Source organism: Parasteatoda tepidariorum, chromosome 11 (assembly GCF_982258835.1).
Source record: "Parasteatoda tepidariorum strain Cologne lab strain chromosome 11, Ptep-v5.0, whole genome shotgun sequence".
Lineage (NCBI taxonomy): Eukaryota > Metazoa > Arthropoda > Arachnida > Araneae > Theridiidae > Parasteatoda > Parasteatoda tepidariorum.
The window spans coordinates 1,417,735-1,433,669 of record NC_141765.1 but is presented as its reverse complement, the minus strand read 5'-3'; the positions used below and the strand labels follow the sequence as shown (position 1 = coordinate 1,433,669).

Here is a 15,935-nt window from a genome sequence, read left to right as displayed (position 1 = left end):
TGTTCATTTAGATCATCGATTATTTTGATTTTAGTTTAACGATGTGTTGATTGTACCTTGTGACATGTTCTAAAGTAAGACATTGTATATATATATATATATATATATATATATATATATATATATATATATATATATATATATATATATATATATATATATATATATATATATATATATATATATATATATATATATATATATATATATATATATATATATATATATATATATATATATATATATATATATATATATATATATTCATATATATATATATATATATTGTATATATATATATATGTATATATGTCGTACTTTAGAACAAGTCTCAAGGTACAATCACCACATCGTTAAATTAACTCTGATTGATGTCTTTTGCTACAAAGGAATGTATTTTAATTTGTTGCCAGAAAAGGTTGCATTTCAAAAGTATTTTTGAGTTCAAATTTTTGTACTTTTATTTGAGATATTATGGATTTTTTGGAAGTAGTAGACTAATTCCATAACAAACAATTTTGATCCGTGTATTTTGTTTCAATAAGAGCCTTTTTTTTTCAAAAAAAAAAAAAAGTTTTTTGTCGCATAGCAAAAATAAATTTCTTAGTTAAAATTTCTTATTTCTTAGTTCCTTTCTTCCTTTTAATAAAATTTCTAATCTGTTAAAAAGATTGTGAAAAGTTTCAAACTATGTTTTCTTTCCTCCAACGCCTATAAATAATAGCATTTGTATTATAAAATTTGAAGAGTAATTTCTAAAAAAGAAAGCTTGGTATAAATACCCATTCTAATATTCTTGTTTCAATAAATGCTCTGGAAAAATGTGTATCCTAAATGTGTGGCCTTCATTTGCTCCATTCTACAATTTTGCATTGACAATTTTAATGTAGTACGTTTAAAATGGGAACTCTTTTTCTTTCTGCAATACATCTGCAATTTTTATTTTCTTAATTTAGTGCTTTTAAAATTATGAAATGTTTGTTGGCGCACAAAATTGATTAAAGTAAAATTGTCCCAAAATACAATGCCTTTTTTTTACCAGTTTTTGGTTTTCTTTTTTTAGGTGGATTAATTATTTTTATTTTAAACTTATTTTTGTTGTAAAAAGTACTTCAAATATGCAAGCTAAGGTGTACCTAAGACTTGTTTTTGAATATTAAATCAGATTATAATTGTTGAAGTTAAAAATTAAGATGCAAGCCATGTCCTTACTTACAACGCTTTCGCTTACTCCTTTAGTGAGCAAATTTTTCACTTTTTCCAGGATACAAACTGGGAAATAATTTTTGAAGGATTATCAGAACTGATGAGAAGCAAATTTTGTAAGCAGTGTCCTTAGTTACAGCACTCTCACTTACTCCTTTAGTCAGAAAATTTTTCCCTTTTTCCAGGATACAAACAGGGAAATAATTTTTGAAGAATTATCAGAACTGATGAGAAACAAATTTTAAAAATCACACAAGAAAATAACATAAAGCTGTTAAATGCTTTTTTTTTGGCTGCTAACGTCACACTAACACTAGAGCTTTTCTAAGACGCTATTGGCTGTGGTTAGATAGGAGAGATCACCTGGCCTCTGTACCACGCTCCCCATTCACCTGACCAAGTGAGGACTTCTTCAGCTCTAAGACCACGGGCGATATTACATTAAAGTAAATTCCTATCTACAAAGAGAAGATCAGAGAAAGTGCAGTCCAATCAGACACCCAATCTTTCGCACGGAAAACAGATAATTTGACATTTAAATTATTTGACTAGAGAAACAACCAATATGTCGTATGAAAGTGCAACGTTAATTATGCAGCTGTAATCTATTTATAGAATTACAATTTATGTTTGAATATTTATATATATATATGTAATAGGTGGTTGCGAAAGATATCAATTTATTAAAAATTGTTTACCGAGATAAAGATTTTAATGAATGGATATACAATACGAAAACATTATTTAACGAATAGAAAAACATTAGAGAACTAAACGTAAATTTAAATGTTAAATTATATTAAAAAGCAAGGAAATGTGTAAGATCTATTAATGACATGACAGTAATATAAAATACGTTTTTGTGCTTGGTACGTTAACTACCGAATATTATCTACACTAATTAGCAAACAAAGTTAAGGCCTTTCCCTCGAATCAATAAGATTTCATTCATATATGAAATGTCGATCATTAGATCAAAAGTTATTCATGTGCTCAACATTGTAAAATATTTGTTTGGCTGAGTTGTTGTGCAAGAAGCTTTCAAGCTGTTAAATGAATTAAGAAAAAATGGATGGGGATACTTTGTTTTGGTTTTTCAAATTTTCAGCCAAAATGCGGGGAATCATTTACTTAAGATGCAATTTAGAATGTTAAGAAATGCTTTCAAATATAAGAGAAAACAATATTTTTTTTAATTTCTTGTTTTAGAAATACGTAGTTGTAAAGGTGTAACATTCATTAATTTTTCAATGAAAATACTGTTTTTTTCTTCATGTATTTAAATCCTCATTTTAAAAACACATTGTTGTTAAGATAACATTTACTAACCTTTTAGTTAACAACCTAGTTTTTATAATGTCATAATATTCTAGTTCACGTCCAAAACCACTGCAGTTATCACCAAAAGATATTCCTTAAGGTATCTGACAAGTTAAGGAAAATTTTCTATTATGTCATCAAGTTTATTATGAATATAAAATTCCTGTAATCTGAGCATTCTAAAATTCACATGTTTTGAACTACAGACTAAGAGAAAAAAGAAGAATTTCATTTTTATGCATGTTTATTCACAAAGATTTTTTTTATTTCCTATGAGCTGCACCATCAGTCTTCCCGATGAGCAGACCTAGTGCGTTCTCCAGAAGTGGTATCCACTCTTTCAGGACCACCACAATGGGTGAGATACCGTTGGCCATATTAATTTGGACGTCTAGTTTCTGCCACACTAGATGGCAGCACAGAGACTCTATTTGGATGCTAAAGTGTACTAGGAATTTAATTTTGCCGGAAATGCCAAGAGCCAATTAGGCACTCCAGGGATCTTTTACCTGCCGCATAATCATACGACATTGCCGCTGAGAATTTTCTGCATCCCGAAAATGCGCTGTCTGGGCCGGGGATCGAACCCGCTGACTTGTGCTCAGAAGGCCGTACTTATTCACAAAGATAAGTACGAAAATTTTTAAAAATTTGCTTTTTTTACTTCATTGATTCCTAACTCAGCAGTATATGCACTTGCTCTGAAATAGTTCAAAACATAGTTGTTAGCCTTCTAAGTAAAATTCTCGAAGAAGTTCCTATTTTATGGAACAAAAAAATTTTTTACAGTGTTTAACGTACATGCAAAAAAGTGCCTTATTTTTACCAGAAAATGGCCATTATTGTTGTTTTTGTGTCCTTGAATTTTCAGATAACGTCAAAAGTCTGGACTATTGCGGTCCCCAGCTTCGGCTCTTCTTGACTGTAGAGAACAGCTCATAGATTGTCCTCAATTGGTACCATTCCCACTTTCAAAATATGTGTAGTGAGTGTCTTGAATGTGTGTCTTGGTGTCAACATGGCATCCGGGCAGTTTCTGCAGAGAACGTATGTCCTGTTCTTTTCCGGGAGAATTTTATTCCTCTGAAATGATTGGTTCTAAATCTTGCTGTAACCGATGTCAAGGTTCTAGGGCAGTTGAAGTCAGTAAAAATAGCCATTTAAAAGCGAAAATGCGAAAATAATAATTTTTTGTTAGTTTTATACGTTTTTACGGAGAGTAAAATAAATAAACTTGTTTTTTTTTAAATTTTATATTGCTATTTAAAAGAAAAGTTGCCAAAACTAGTTCGATACCTTAAAAAACTTCTTTTATGTGTAAGAAAATAATTAAAAACAAAAACGCTTTCTTTAAGTGAACTACAAATTAAAGAAATGAAATTTAATATTTGTCACAAATAAAACAAAAAAATGGCATACATAACATTCAAAAATATGTAAGGAAAGATTTAATAATTTTAGAGGTTTATTACAAAAGTGATACTCGACTCTCATTTTTGGTTTGACATATCTCATTTTTAGCTCACATGAAAAATACGGTTTTCACTGTTTCACTATTTTTATTGACTGCTAGTTTGCTTATGTCAAAAAATCGATAAAAGAAAGATAAATTATGTCTGTCAGTGAATCATCGCATTTTCATCTGCCTTTCAGGAGCATTGAAGTACTTAAATTATTGCACTTTCCATTGCAAGATTTGCTTCACACATATTGACTAACAGACACTAAACCAATTAAAATAAAACCTGGTAAGAACCAAAAACAAAATTTTCAATTTTTGTTTCTAATTACTGAATTTGTATTTGTAAACAAATTTCTTGTAAATGCGTAGAGTTGATTTGGTCAATACTTGCCAAAACAACTTCATTTAAAAAATTACATTAGTTACGAAAGTTTACGTTTTTATTAGCAAAGCAATTGCTGAAATTTCTATTCAAAACTCTTATTTTTAAGGAAATGCATGGTTATTTTCAAGCGATTTTAAAATCAATTTTATTAATATACCATACTTTTTTAAATATTTTAAAATTTAACGGTAGAGTTATGAAAGCAAAAATATTTTTTTTCACTTTAAATTTTTTTACAAGTCATATTGGGCAAAAATTCAAAAACAAAAAAAATTTAAATTCAAGCATATTCTATTTATAAAGTTTATTTTAATTTTGTAATTTTACTACAACTAATATTCTTACATTTATTTGTTTTTTAATTTCAAATGAATAAGGCGGCTAAGAGTTCTTGCGTACATTAGTCAATTACTCTTAATATTTCTGTTTTCCCTAGCAACAATTTGAAATTGGCCCCAGTTGGGCTCAAAATTATCTCTATATGGGTCCTAGAAGAGCATGCACTGAGTGACCAATATTGAGATATCTAGATTTTTTCGTATCGGTTCTAGAATGGCCTACGTAGGACCTATATTTGCTGAATAATGAATATAAAATATTGGGTAAATCTGAAAATTCTATATAGGATATATATGACAGATATTGGTTGTAAAGTGGGTGTAAAATATCAGGTAAATCAAACAATTCTATATGGGACCAATTTTGGAAAAATAATGGCCTTTTGAACCCTTACAAAACCAAGATTCGTGAATATTGATCCAATGAGGGACCAAGTTATTTTGCTGCTAGGGTTAAAATATAGAGCAAGATATACCTTTAATTAAACTATCAGAAGCTGATGGGAAAATAAGATTAAAACATGATTGATTTTGTTTTCCATTCAAAAGCATGATCTTACAATTGCTTTCACAACAATTCTAAGAATACAAAATTGTTTCGTTACAAAACCATGCTGTTTACATGAAGTAGGGAAAATTGAACATAGCGACCGAAGCCTCATGCCTCACGAAGACCACCATATTACGTAATCAAAGGCCAGGTTTAAACGCTTTTTCGCTATTATAATAATTGAAAGCGTTTTTCTTTATAATAATTATATAATTGAACAATTTTAAACTTTACGAAGAAGTACGCTCAAAAAGATCTTTCTCTTCTTAACTCCAACTCAAGTTTTTGAATGATGCTGTTGATAAACATTTAATACATTTAAACAGAACAACCATTCAAATACATATGAAATCTTGACTAAATTATTATTATAATCAATCAGTTCGACAATTTTAAACTAAAACCCTTTTTTTTTGAAGGACAGTAAATTGGTATTTTAATCTATTTTTTGTCTGATTAAATATAGTTGAAGGTACTAAGAGCATTACTACGCTTATTCAACATCGCTTTCATATTTGTCCAAAAATCCTTTCATATTTTTTTTCAATAGAGATCCATATTCTTTATGTGTTTAATAAATATACTAATTTAATTTCTTAAATCAATTGCAATACACTCTTTTTTCATGCAGCTTTTATGACAACTTTATTTTGTGCAATTATTTGAGAAATCTAAAACAAAAATTCAATTTAATTCCAAGTACTTGTGATTTCTCTTACTATAAACTTATTAGATGAAAAATAAATAGTTTGTTAAATGAATTTCATATTTTATTAAAAGCATTTCATGTAATATTGAAGTTGCCTTGACAGATCCTTTCCAAAATCTTAACAAAAAAATCCTCTCAAATTTTAATATTTGACTTAAAAGTTTATAAATAAAAATATTTATTAATTAAATTCTTTATTACTGCAATAGCATATCGACTCTGTGATAAAAAAATTTAGAACAATCCTTCACAGACATATAAAAATGCATAAAAAATTTCTATATAGTCATCTAAAGTATTTAACGGATATAAGAGAATTTAGAAACATTGTGCTTTCATTATATAAGTATTGAGTTTAGATAACAATGCATTTTGTTGCTTCTTCTCTTACTCATATCAAAAAACAATTTGCTTTCGATACAAAAGAGTTTTATTCGAGAGTATATTTTAATATAATTTTCATTACGCTAAGTGTGAATGAAGGATTAAGTTACCTGTAAAATGCTTTTCCTCCTAGCAATTCAATAGCTTCAATGCCGACTCCTTTCTTCTCTTCTGTATGATCATATAATTATGTTGTTTCTATTAACACTTTTGTGTCACATTACTTGAAAAATCATAATTTTTAAAAAAAATCTTTTCAGCGCACGCAAATCTCATACCGTGGTTTTTGTAAAATTTAATTTAAAAAAAACTAAGTTAAATTATTTTATAATTAATAGTAGTTGTTAGCTTCAAATATACCAAACGTATTCAAATATATTAAGCATACTTTGATATATTTTCATGCAAAATTTCATTTTATTTCGTCTCCTTTTTTTAAACTTATAAATGAATGACATATGATAAATGAATAACATATGATAAGTAAATAAAAAATCGCAAATATTTTTTTCTTTTGAAAAAGGAGAAAGAAAAGCAAATCTAAATTTGAACGTAACAAGTCAATAAGAATTATTATTGACATGTTACGTTTAAACCACAACGAAATCACAACGTTTAAATCACAGCGTTTAAATCACAGCGAATAAGGTATAAATAAGAATTCTAAATGCAAACTAATGCTTTCTAATCCAATGATTCTCACTGTTTAGTAATTCAAATGGCATCGAAATTCTGTAAGTCAATTTGCATTTAATCCGAACTAATACAATTGGAGACATAATTTAAACATTTTACCTTTCCGAAAATGGAAATAAATTAAATTATCTACTGCGAAATTAAGGTTATAAATACCGGTCAGGAATTTCTGACTTTATACATTAATGGACGCATTTAGTAAGTATCTAAACAATACACTCCAGAGGGAAATTTTAAGTTATATGCTTTCAATTTTTATTTTTAAAACTGAATTATCTCAGAGATAAAAATATTTTTCGAAGTACGGAATTTAATGCCGTAGCAATCTTAAGCAATCTTAGAATAGAAATATAAGAGATGAGTTCAGGCTCTAAAAGCTTGCTCAAAAATGAACTGCTGGAGGATTAGCTTTTTGGCGAAATATTTTTACCTTGCGATAGCATCGTTAAGAAAATTTTTTAAAGTACCATAAGACTTTCTCTCTCTCTCTCTCTCTGCAGATTTGGATGTTTACCCAATTTTATTAGCGATTGTAAAAGTAAAGTTATCAAATTAAAATACATTATAATGTTCTCTTAAATCTTAATTATTTACTTTTAATTGATAAATTTTAAAAAATCAAAATATTTAATATTGATTAAATCATATTTTTATTGATTTAAAAATAATTTTCGAATTGAAGTTATTATTTTTTAAAAGTTAATAAAGTATAAAAATTGCAAATTAATAATTTTTATTTCTGCTAAAAACATCATAAAAACGAATAAAAATAATATTACTTACCTCATACGAATTTGAATAACAAGAAAACAATTAGGTATCGATAATTTATTTTGAGTTTTTGAAAATACATCATCATGCCTGTTTTACATAATATTCTGTTAAAAAATGTAAATACATATTTTATAAAATATATTTTAATGATTATTTTTTTAAATCTACAAATTTTAATAAGAAAAAATAAATTAAAAAAATTAAATGATAATACATATTTTTAAAAATTAAAAATTTTGAAAAGATACTAAGTACATTGAACTAAAATAAAAAAATTTTATCCTGTTTTTGTCTTCCTATTTAAAGAAGTACTACGAAATTTTATACGAGAATGAACAAGTCACCTCAGTTTATTTTATTAATAGTTTACGACTTTATTTACAATTTATATAAAATAGTTCATTAATAATTAAAAAAGGAAATATTTCCTTTTTTATTTTCAAAAAAACAAAACGTTATAAGCGTAGTAATAACAAACTGCCATACCTCCAAAACACCGAGGCTACAATATTATAAATTTTAAAATACTGTCTCGTGAATTTAGTAATGGCCGGTAAATAATTTTCTTAAGTAATGAATATAGATCCAAATAATAATTTTTTCTAAATAATAATAAACAAATAAATATTTTTCTACTTTCAAATTTTGTGTATTGGTTTAATTTGTTAGAAGATTAGCTAATTTTTTGACCCGAAAAACTATGCATTGCTTATTAAAATAAATTTTATAAAAATTACTACACCATATTCTAAACACTATATTCATTACTATATTCATTTACTAAACACTATATTCATTACTATATTCATTTACTAAACACTATATTCATTATAAATAAAAATGTTTTTAATTAGTTTTACTTCAAAATTTTAAATATTTCATTTTAAACCATCAAAAATTAATAAATGAGTCATTGAGCGATCGGTTTATTTATAAATATTGATATAATTTATAGAGCGAACAAGAAGTGCGATTTGTTTAAAAAATATTGGTATCAAATACCTTCGGGAAAGCAGGAAAGAGCTCCATTTTTTTATACTAATATAAAATTTAACTGCTATGAAAATGCCTACAAATGTTGACTATATTTCTTTCATAAATTTTAAATAAAATTGACGAAAGAGATTTACTATTTATATTAAGTAAGAATTCTTACGTATATTTAAGGCTTTTTTTTTTCATTGATTTCTTTCAGTAGATTTACTAGATTAAAGTTTGATGAAATTGGGAATAAAAACAAATTACAATATTATGTATTACTTTTATGTGTTTCATTATTTGCACAAGCTGTTACATATATCTCTTCCACTAGCATGTGACCATTGACCTTCACGGGCCCGATAACTACCCTCATAATTGATAAACACGCAACCAAAAATTGGCCACCATTAGAAGTGTAATATAGTTGGTTATTACGATATATAAACTAAACTAAAAGTTTTAAATTATAAAATGAAAATAAAATACATTCATTATTCTCGAACTTAGCTTATCAATACTGCGATTTTTGTCGAAACTCATGGGATAACACTGGCCATCAGGAAAACTTAAGTATAAAAATTCCAAAATCATCTCACTCTAATAGTTATTACATGTAACACATGTGGAAAAAAGAGTGAAATTTTCGTAAGATATTACTATGGGCCACGGAGCAAAGCTGCTAAGATACTCAAATTGCTCACTCAACAGTGAATTTACAAATTAATTATTTCCACTCTGATAAACTATCACTAAGTGGAATTTTTTAGCTTCAATTTAGCCATTATTCCAACCCAAAGCCCTAATTTTTTTATAGAACCCTCGAATGTCAATGAGTTGCTATTTCTTGTTACCCAAATTGTTTCTTCGAGAATAACTAAAGTAACCTTATTTGACCAGTATGTATCTGAATGACTTTAATTAGTGGAGGCAGCAAGTTTGTTTTCTGCATGTTTTAATAGTTAAAAAAACTGACAAGATTAATTATAAGTGTGAAATTATAGATTCTTTGACTGGTAAATTTGTATTTTAAAAATTTACAATCCTTCACATTTTTTTTAAAGAAACATCTATTGAAATAAGTTTACACAGCAAGCATTGAAATCAGTTTACTCAGAAAGCAAGTTTACACAACAAGCATTGAAATAAGTTTATACAGCAAGTAGAAAGAAATAAAAACTGAAAAACAGAATTCTCCACAAAAAGAAATTTTTTTTTTAAATAATATTCTTTAGATTTTTGATTACAAGCGATTTAGTTTTCCAAACTGTTGATAAAAGTCTTTAATTAAGTAAATATCTCTTTATCATGATTATAACAAGCTATTTTTTTAAAATTTTAGATGCAGAATAAATGATGTGAAAAAAAGATAAAGCGTCGTCATAAAGAAAGAAGAACCATGGCGCCAACGAGGGAGCTTGATGAAATTTCACTACCATTGGGTAGCAAGATCTCCGATATAGCAATAATCATAATAAATTTAACTGAGGAAACATCATGGAACAATTCATCGGATTGGACTACTAATAGCTCACTGCTTAGTAAAATGTCTCTTTACGACTATTTCACAATGATATCTCTGGGTACTATTTTGGGATCCATTGTAATTCTAACGATCTTTGGTAACCTTCTAGTCCTTTTAGCAGTTAGTTTCTCCTCCAGTCTCCGTAGTACCACTAATTGCTTTATTGTGAATCTTGCAATTGCTGACCTACTTTTGGGAATTCTGGTTCTTCCTTTTTCAGCGTTTTTAGAAATGAACAACAAGCAGTGGATTTTCGGTCATGATTTCTGTAATGTTTGGGCTGCTATTGATGTTCTTTGTTGTACAGCTTCCATTGTCAGTCTTTGTGTTATTAGTGTAGATCGTTATATAGGTGTTACTCGACCTTTAGCTTATTCTAATATCGTGACACACAGACGAGCTGTAGCAGCTTGTGTTGCAGTATGGGGTTTATCGGTATTTATTTCAGTAGGCCCTCTTCTAGGATGGAAAGAACCTCCTCCGGAAAATCCTTATACTTGTGAGGTTACCAAGCAGATGGGTTACGTGCTCTTTTCGGTCTCTTTCTCTTTCTATATTCCTTGTTTTATTATATTCATTGTATATTTCCGAATATATAAAGCTGCTATTGAGCAAACTAAGTTTTTGCAAACCGGTGTCAAAGTCGTCAAGACTGGCCATGAAACAACTAAAGAACTAACATTAAGAGTCCATGCTGGAGCACATCATGTTCTCAGTCATGCACCGCGAGTTGGAAATGACAAAACAAATGTCAAACTTACCATGGCTAATTTGCAAGGACGTCTCTCAAAATTTAGACGTCAAAAGAAAGCTGCAAAAACCCTTGGCATCGTTGTTGGAGTTTTCATTCTCTGTTGGTTTCCTTTCTTCTTCATTCTACCTCTTGGTAAGTTATGTTCATCATTTTATTTGAAAAATTATGTTTAAAAACAGTTAATTCTATTCTCTTTTAACTGTCTTTTAAAATGCAATAAATCTGATTTTAACGATGGAATTATTTTGTGATACTAGAAATCATTACTAACTTTCCATGAAAAATAGATATTTTGAAAGTGTTCCTCATAAAATTATAAGAATTTAATGTTACAGCAAGAGCTACAAACACTTTTATAATTGAACTCTGAATTTCAGTTTATTGTAGGTTGCATTTTTATTCTGAAATTATTTTGGAGCCCTCTTATGAACTCATCAACGTTCGTAACGTTAAACTTATTTGTTGTTTTAACAAAAGAAGGTGATACGTAAAAATCTACAGTTAGCAAAATTAAAACCAAACAGCCAAAATAGTTTTTTAATAAATTGTGCATGATTTTCATGTGCGAAGTAGAAGGCATCTACTTAATATGTGTCATCATTTTGTACTGATCATTTATATAAAATCTAACACAAAATTTTTTCTTGTAAATAGATATACATTTCTTTCGACGAATTAGGATTTTTCTTTTATTCACACTTTGATATAAAAGTTGAATTTTGCTTGAACTTTGTTTTTATGTGGATCTATTAGTGATTATCAAATTACAATAAAAGTTCACGAAGTATATTTTTGGTTCCCCTTTGCAAGAAAAAAACAACTTCCCATGGTTACGTTAGATGGTCGTAACACTCTTTCCCCGGTTTTTGATTGAACTGTACTGATTTAAGTTTTAGCATCAAATTCAAATAAATAATGTAATTTTGCGTGAAACAAAATTCACGTTCATTTCAGAAAATTTTGAGTGGAGCATTCTTTATGAATTTTTTCCTTTTTTTATTCAAAACTCTTGACCTCTGAAACTCTTTTCGTAGAATCCACTTTTATTCCAAATTTTCCATTTCTCTATGAGTAACTTGAAAATAAGGGGATTTAACCCGCCCTTCTGAGTAAAAATAAGCTAATCAGTTGCATGCGATATATTTGAATGGTCTCAAATATACACCAATAAAAAATTAAACCATTGGAACGGTTTAATTTCATTCAAGTATTAGAAACTTTTTTTTTATATGTGAACAAAATATAGTTTCAACTTCCAGCTTTTTGCTAAAAAAAAATCAGAATGATAACGAAACGATTGATTATGCCACACCTTTATTTATTTTCCGTGAGCTTCTGATGCGCAAAATGTATAATAATTAATACTTATTTAAACAGTTCGCGTCGTAGCGTTCGCAGTCTTGGCGTCGAAATATGCTGTCAAAAAGAGATTTCAAAAACTGTCACTTATTACTTCGTATGCAAAAATCCACGAAATTTAAAATTTTAGCAAAATAAATAAGCGTTGTTTACCAAAACAAATTAGCGTTGTTTACCAAAATAAATTAGCGTTGTATATTTAAATAAGACTGTAATACTTTATTTAATTGTCAGATATTTCAAAACCTTCTTCAACTGAACTTTTCAATCGACAATGATTTCAAAATTATTTTTGAACTTGATAGCATTGCGTAATTATATCGAATAATTTTCTCGGTGGTCTTGATTAGATTACTTTTTTATGAATATTATGCATTGTTATTATTTTAGAAAAAGTAGACTTTAGATAGATCTAAAAATAGAATCTTTTGAATATCTCACCTAAACAATAAATATTTCATAAATACTAAATTAAAATCATATTACTTTTAACTTATTCTGCGTTATCCTTTATAAATTTTTAGTCCTAACCTTATAATTAGTCCTAACCAATTAATAATTCAATCCAAAATCCAATGCTCGTTTGCAACAGGGCTAAAGAGAATAGAAGGGCTGGTTCAGTCCTTTGAAGTAGCTCTCGCCGCGCCAATCCTCCGATTTTCTCTAGTGACGTCACTTTGGCGCAAAGCTCGCACTTATACTTCAAGAACGCAGCGTTCGGCCTTACTAGCTCTAACTAATATTGGAGCATTTCTTTTTGCGAGATATTCTAAGACATTTGTTATTTTCAATAATGACTTTCCTCAGTTTTTGCAGTGAATTTACAAGAATTTAAAACTATTATCGAAATGCCAGTTTGCGCGATTGCCGCTTAAAAAAATTTTGATAGAAAAACAAAAGGAAAAAATATAATTTTCCGCGTGTTCCCTAAAGTAAATGAACAACTATGTAAAGAATGGATTTCGAAATGACACAGTTAATATAAAACAGCAATACGTTTTTTCTGTCGCTAAATTCATTATCTGAATAGAAACCGCCTCGTTACTTCAAAAAGAAAGGCAGGTGAAAAAAATTAAAAAATGGAAAAGTCAAAGAAAATTAAAATGTAAATAAAAAGTATAAATAAAATATATAGTATATAGTTGGAATTCTCCTAATTTCATAACATATTTTTTAATGTAGTTATTCTAAATATTTATGATTTTTTTTAAAAATTATATTCTCTTAAATTTAAATATCTATAAATTATATCATCGTAAATTTAAATATCTATAAACAATTGTAAAATTTCTAATGTCATTATGATCCTAAATTATTATTTTGTTTCAGTAATTAGTGTTTAAGGTTGATGTTTCCTAATGATTAAGTATGAACAAATTGCTATTAACGGCATATTTTAAAATCAGGGATTCTAAATTTAACTCAACTTATTGTTATAAAAGAATATGTAGATAAAAAAAGTTTCGATATATGCTTTCATTTTTCTTAATAATTAAATTTAAAACTGAACTTTTTAAAATAAAGTATTTATAGTGTCCTTTTCGCCAACTAGTAAAATATTTTTATAAGTTTAAAATGGTATTTTTTTTAATATAATAGCCAATAAAGTTTTTTTGAACTATGTTTATGAACGGAAATAAAGTGTTGATTACGTAAAGTTTGAAAGCTAATAACCAGAAAAAGTCTAACTTATTTTTACAAGGAGAAAGATGCAAAGTTATCATAATATCTTTGCTTGCGATCTCCGAGATCTGTGGACACAGTGACGTCATGAGGAGGGAAATCGTAGCTTCAGCTCTAAGAGCGGAGTGAACCAGCCCTTCTATTCTCTTTAGCCCTGCGTTTGCAATGGTATGCGTAAAAGAGGGAAGCAAAAAGTGCTTTTTTTGGTGAAAAGTATGTAATAGAGAAAATAAAATTATACCAAAATATTAGAAGTCAAAGTGCTTTGGTGGAGAAAAAATAGAATTCGGAGATTTATGCTTTTTTTCGTTTGAAGCTTATTTTATTTTTTGACAATGTTATATGACCGTTCCATCAAATCTGCATTTTTATGTTCTCTAATGCGATTAAATATACAACATAATGAAAATATGATAAAATTTTAATTGTCATCCGTAAACGCTTGCTACAAATAGTCGATGAAATTATTATTTTTGACTAGTGAAGTTTTAACCATTATAAACATAAGCATTTCGATTGTAAGTTCGATTATTAAAAAATTCGATTTTTAAAATAAAATGAAAAAAAAAATTCTGTTTGCAAGTATTATTAATTGAAATATAAATTATTTTACTTTATTTATTCCTTTTTTATTTGATATTATTCCAACTTTAAATTACAGTAATTATCGAGTCTTTTAATAAAATAATAAGTAGTGATTATTACGATCAAAGTGTTAGATTTTAAAAGAATTCCTCTAAAAACACTAGCACAACCGTACGACGTTTATTCTTATAGACGTTGTAAGGTTGTGCGAGAGTTTTAAGCCTAGCCTATTAAGATAAAAATTTCATTAAGCATTTACAGAATTTTGCACATTTAGTTGAACAAAATCGAGAAATAAGTTCTCGTGAATTCTGTATTTTACAATACAAACAACAGTTCATCGCCAATTTTTAATAAAATAATAAGATTGGTAGGCTCGCTCTTAAATTTTCAGAATTACCGCTTTTAAGTTTTTTGTTTTGTTTCTTTATTGATAAAATTGCTTAAATTCTTTATGTTATAATATGCATATTCTATATTCGTAGTTTTTAATGAAACAATTGTTCATACATACCTAATTGACTACCTAACTTCAAATTAAAACTGTTGCAATAGAATATTTTGTTTTTCAAACAGCATCTGGTTGAAACTACTTTTATTCAGTATAAACAAATTGTGAGTGAAAAATAGAAAACGATTTATTTTTCTTTTATTTTTAAAAAAAGTGCGTTATTGATATAATCGTTTGTAAATAAAATTGTTTCGTTTATTTATTATTTTCACCTTATGTAATTCTTTTAATTTTTGTTAACTTTTTTCCTGCATTTTAAATTGTTTCTTATTGTCTGACGATTGTCTGTCTAATCTTATTGTCTGTCGATTTTTGAGCTTCGAAATATTTGAAATGCCTAAGAAATTATAATATTTTATCAAGTGTGGGAAAATAGTGTAACTTGGTTAACTTTTAATGACGTCTGCCACTATTTTCGTATGCTCTTTCATTATTGTTTTCAAAATCAGTAAACTAATTCCTATCATTGGATGAAGATTGACTTGTGCCTAACTTTTTTACAACTTACTCGCCAAGCATCGTCATAAGAATTTAGTTTGCTATTATGGGATTTAGACATTTTGAGATATACAGTTATGATCAGAACAAAATTTTGATCATTCAGTTAGAAATAGAGTTATGATGAAATCAAGTGTGTACAAATGGTTTCACAAGTATACTTTTTCTTTTTTTAAAGCTTGCGTCGATTTCAAATCTTTTTTCGTTAGCGAACGAGA

At 27.8% G+C, this 15,935-nt stretch overlaps 1 protein-coding gene across 2 annotated transcripts in view; it reads left to right on the top strand.

Moving 5' to 3' along the window:
- LOC107437025 (alpha-1A adrenergic receptor-like) overlaps window positions 1–15,935 on the top strand; it is a 61,097-nt gene that overhangs the window by 24,082 nt on the left and 21,080 nt on the right. For both annotated transcript variants that reach the window (XM_021148720.4, XM_016048889.4), the window contains one exon: window positions 10,145–11,213. In XM_021148720.4, the coding sequence (XP_021004379.1) occupies window positions 10,202–11,213 (1,012 nt within the window). In that variant the 5' untranslated portion in view covers window positions 10,145–10,201. The remainder of the gene's footprint in view (window positions 1–10,144; window positions 11,214–15,935) is intronic.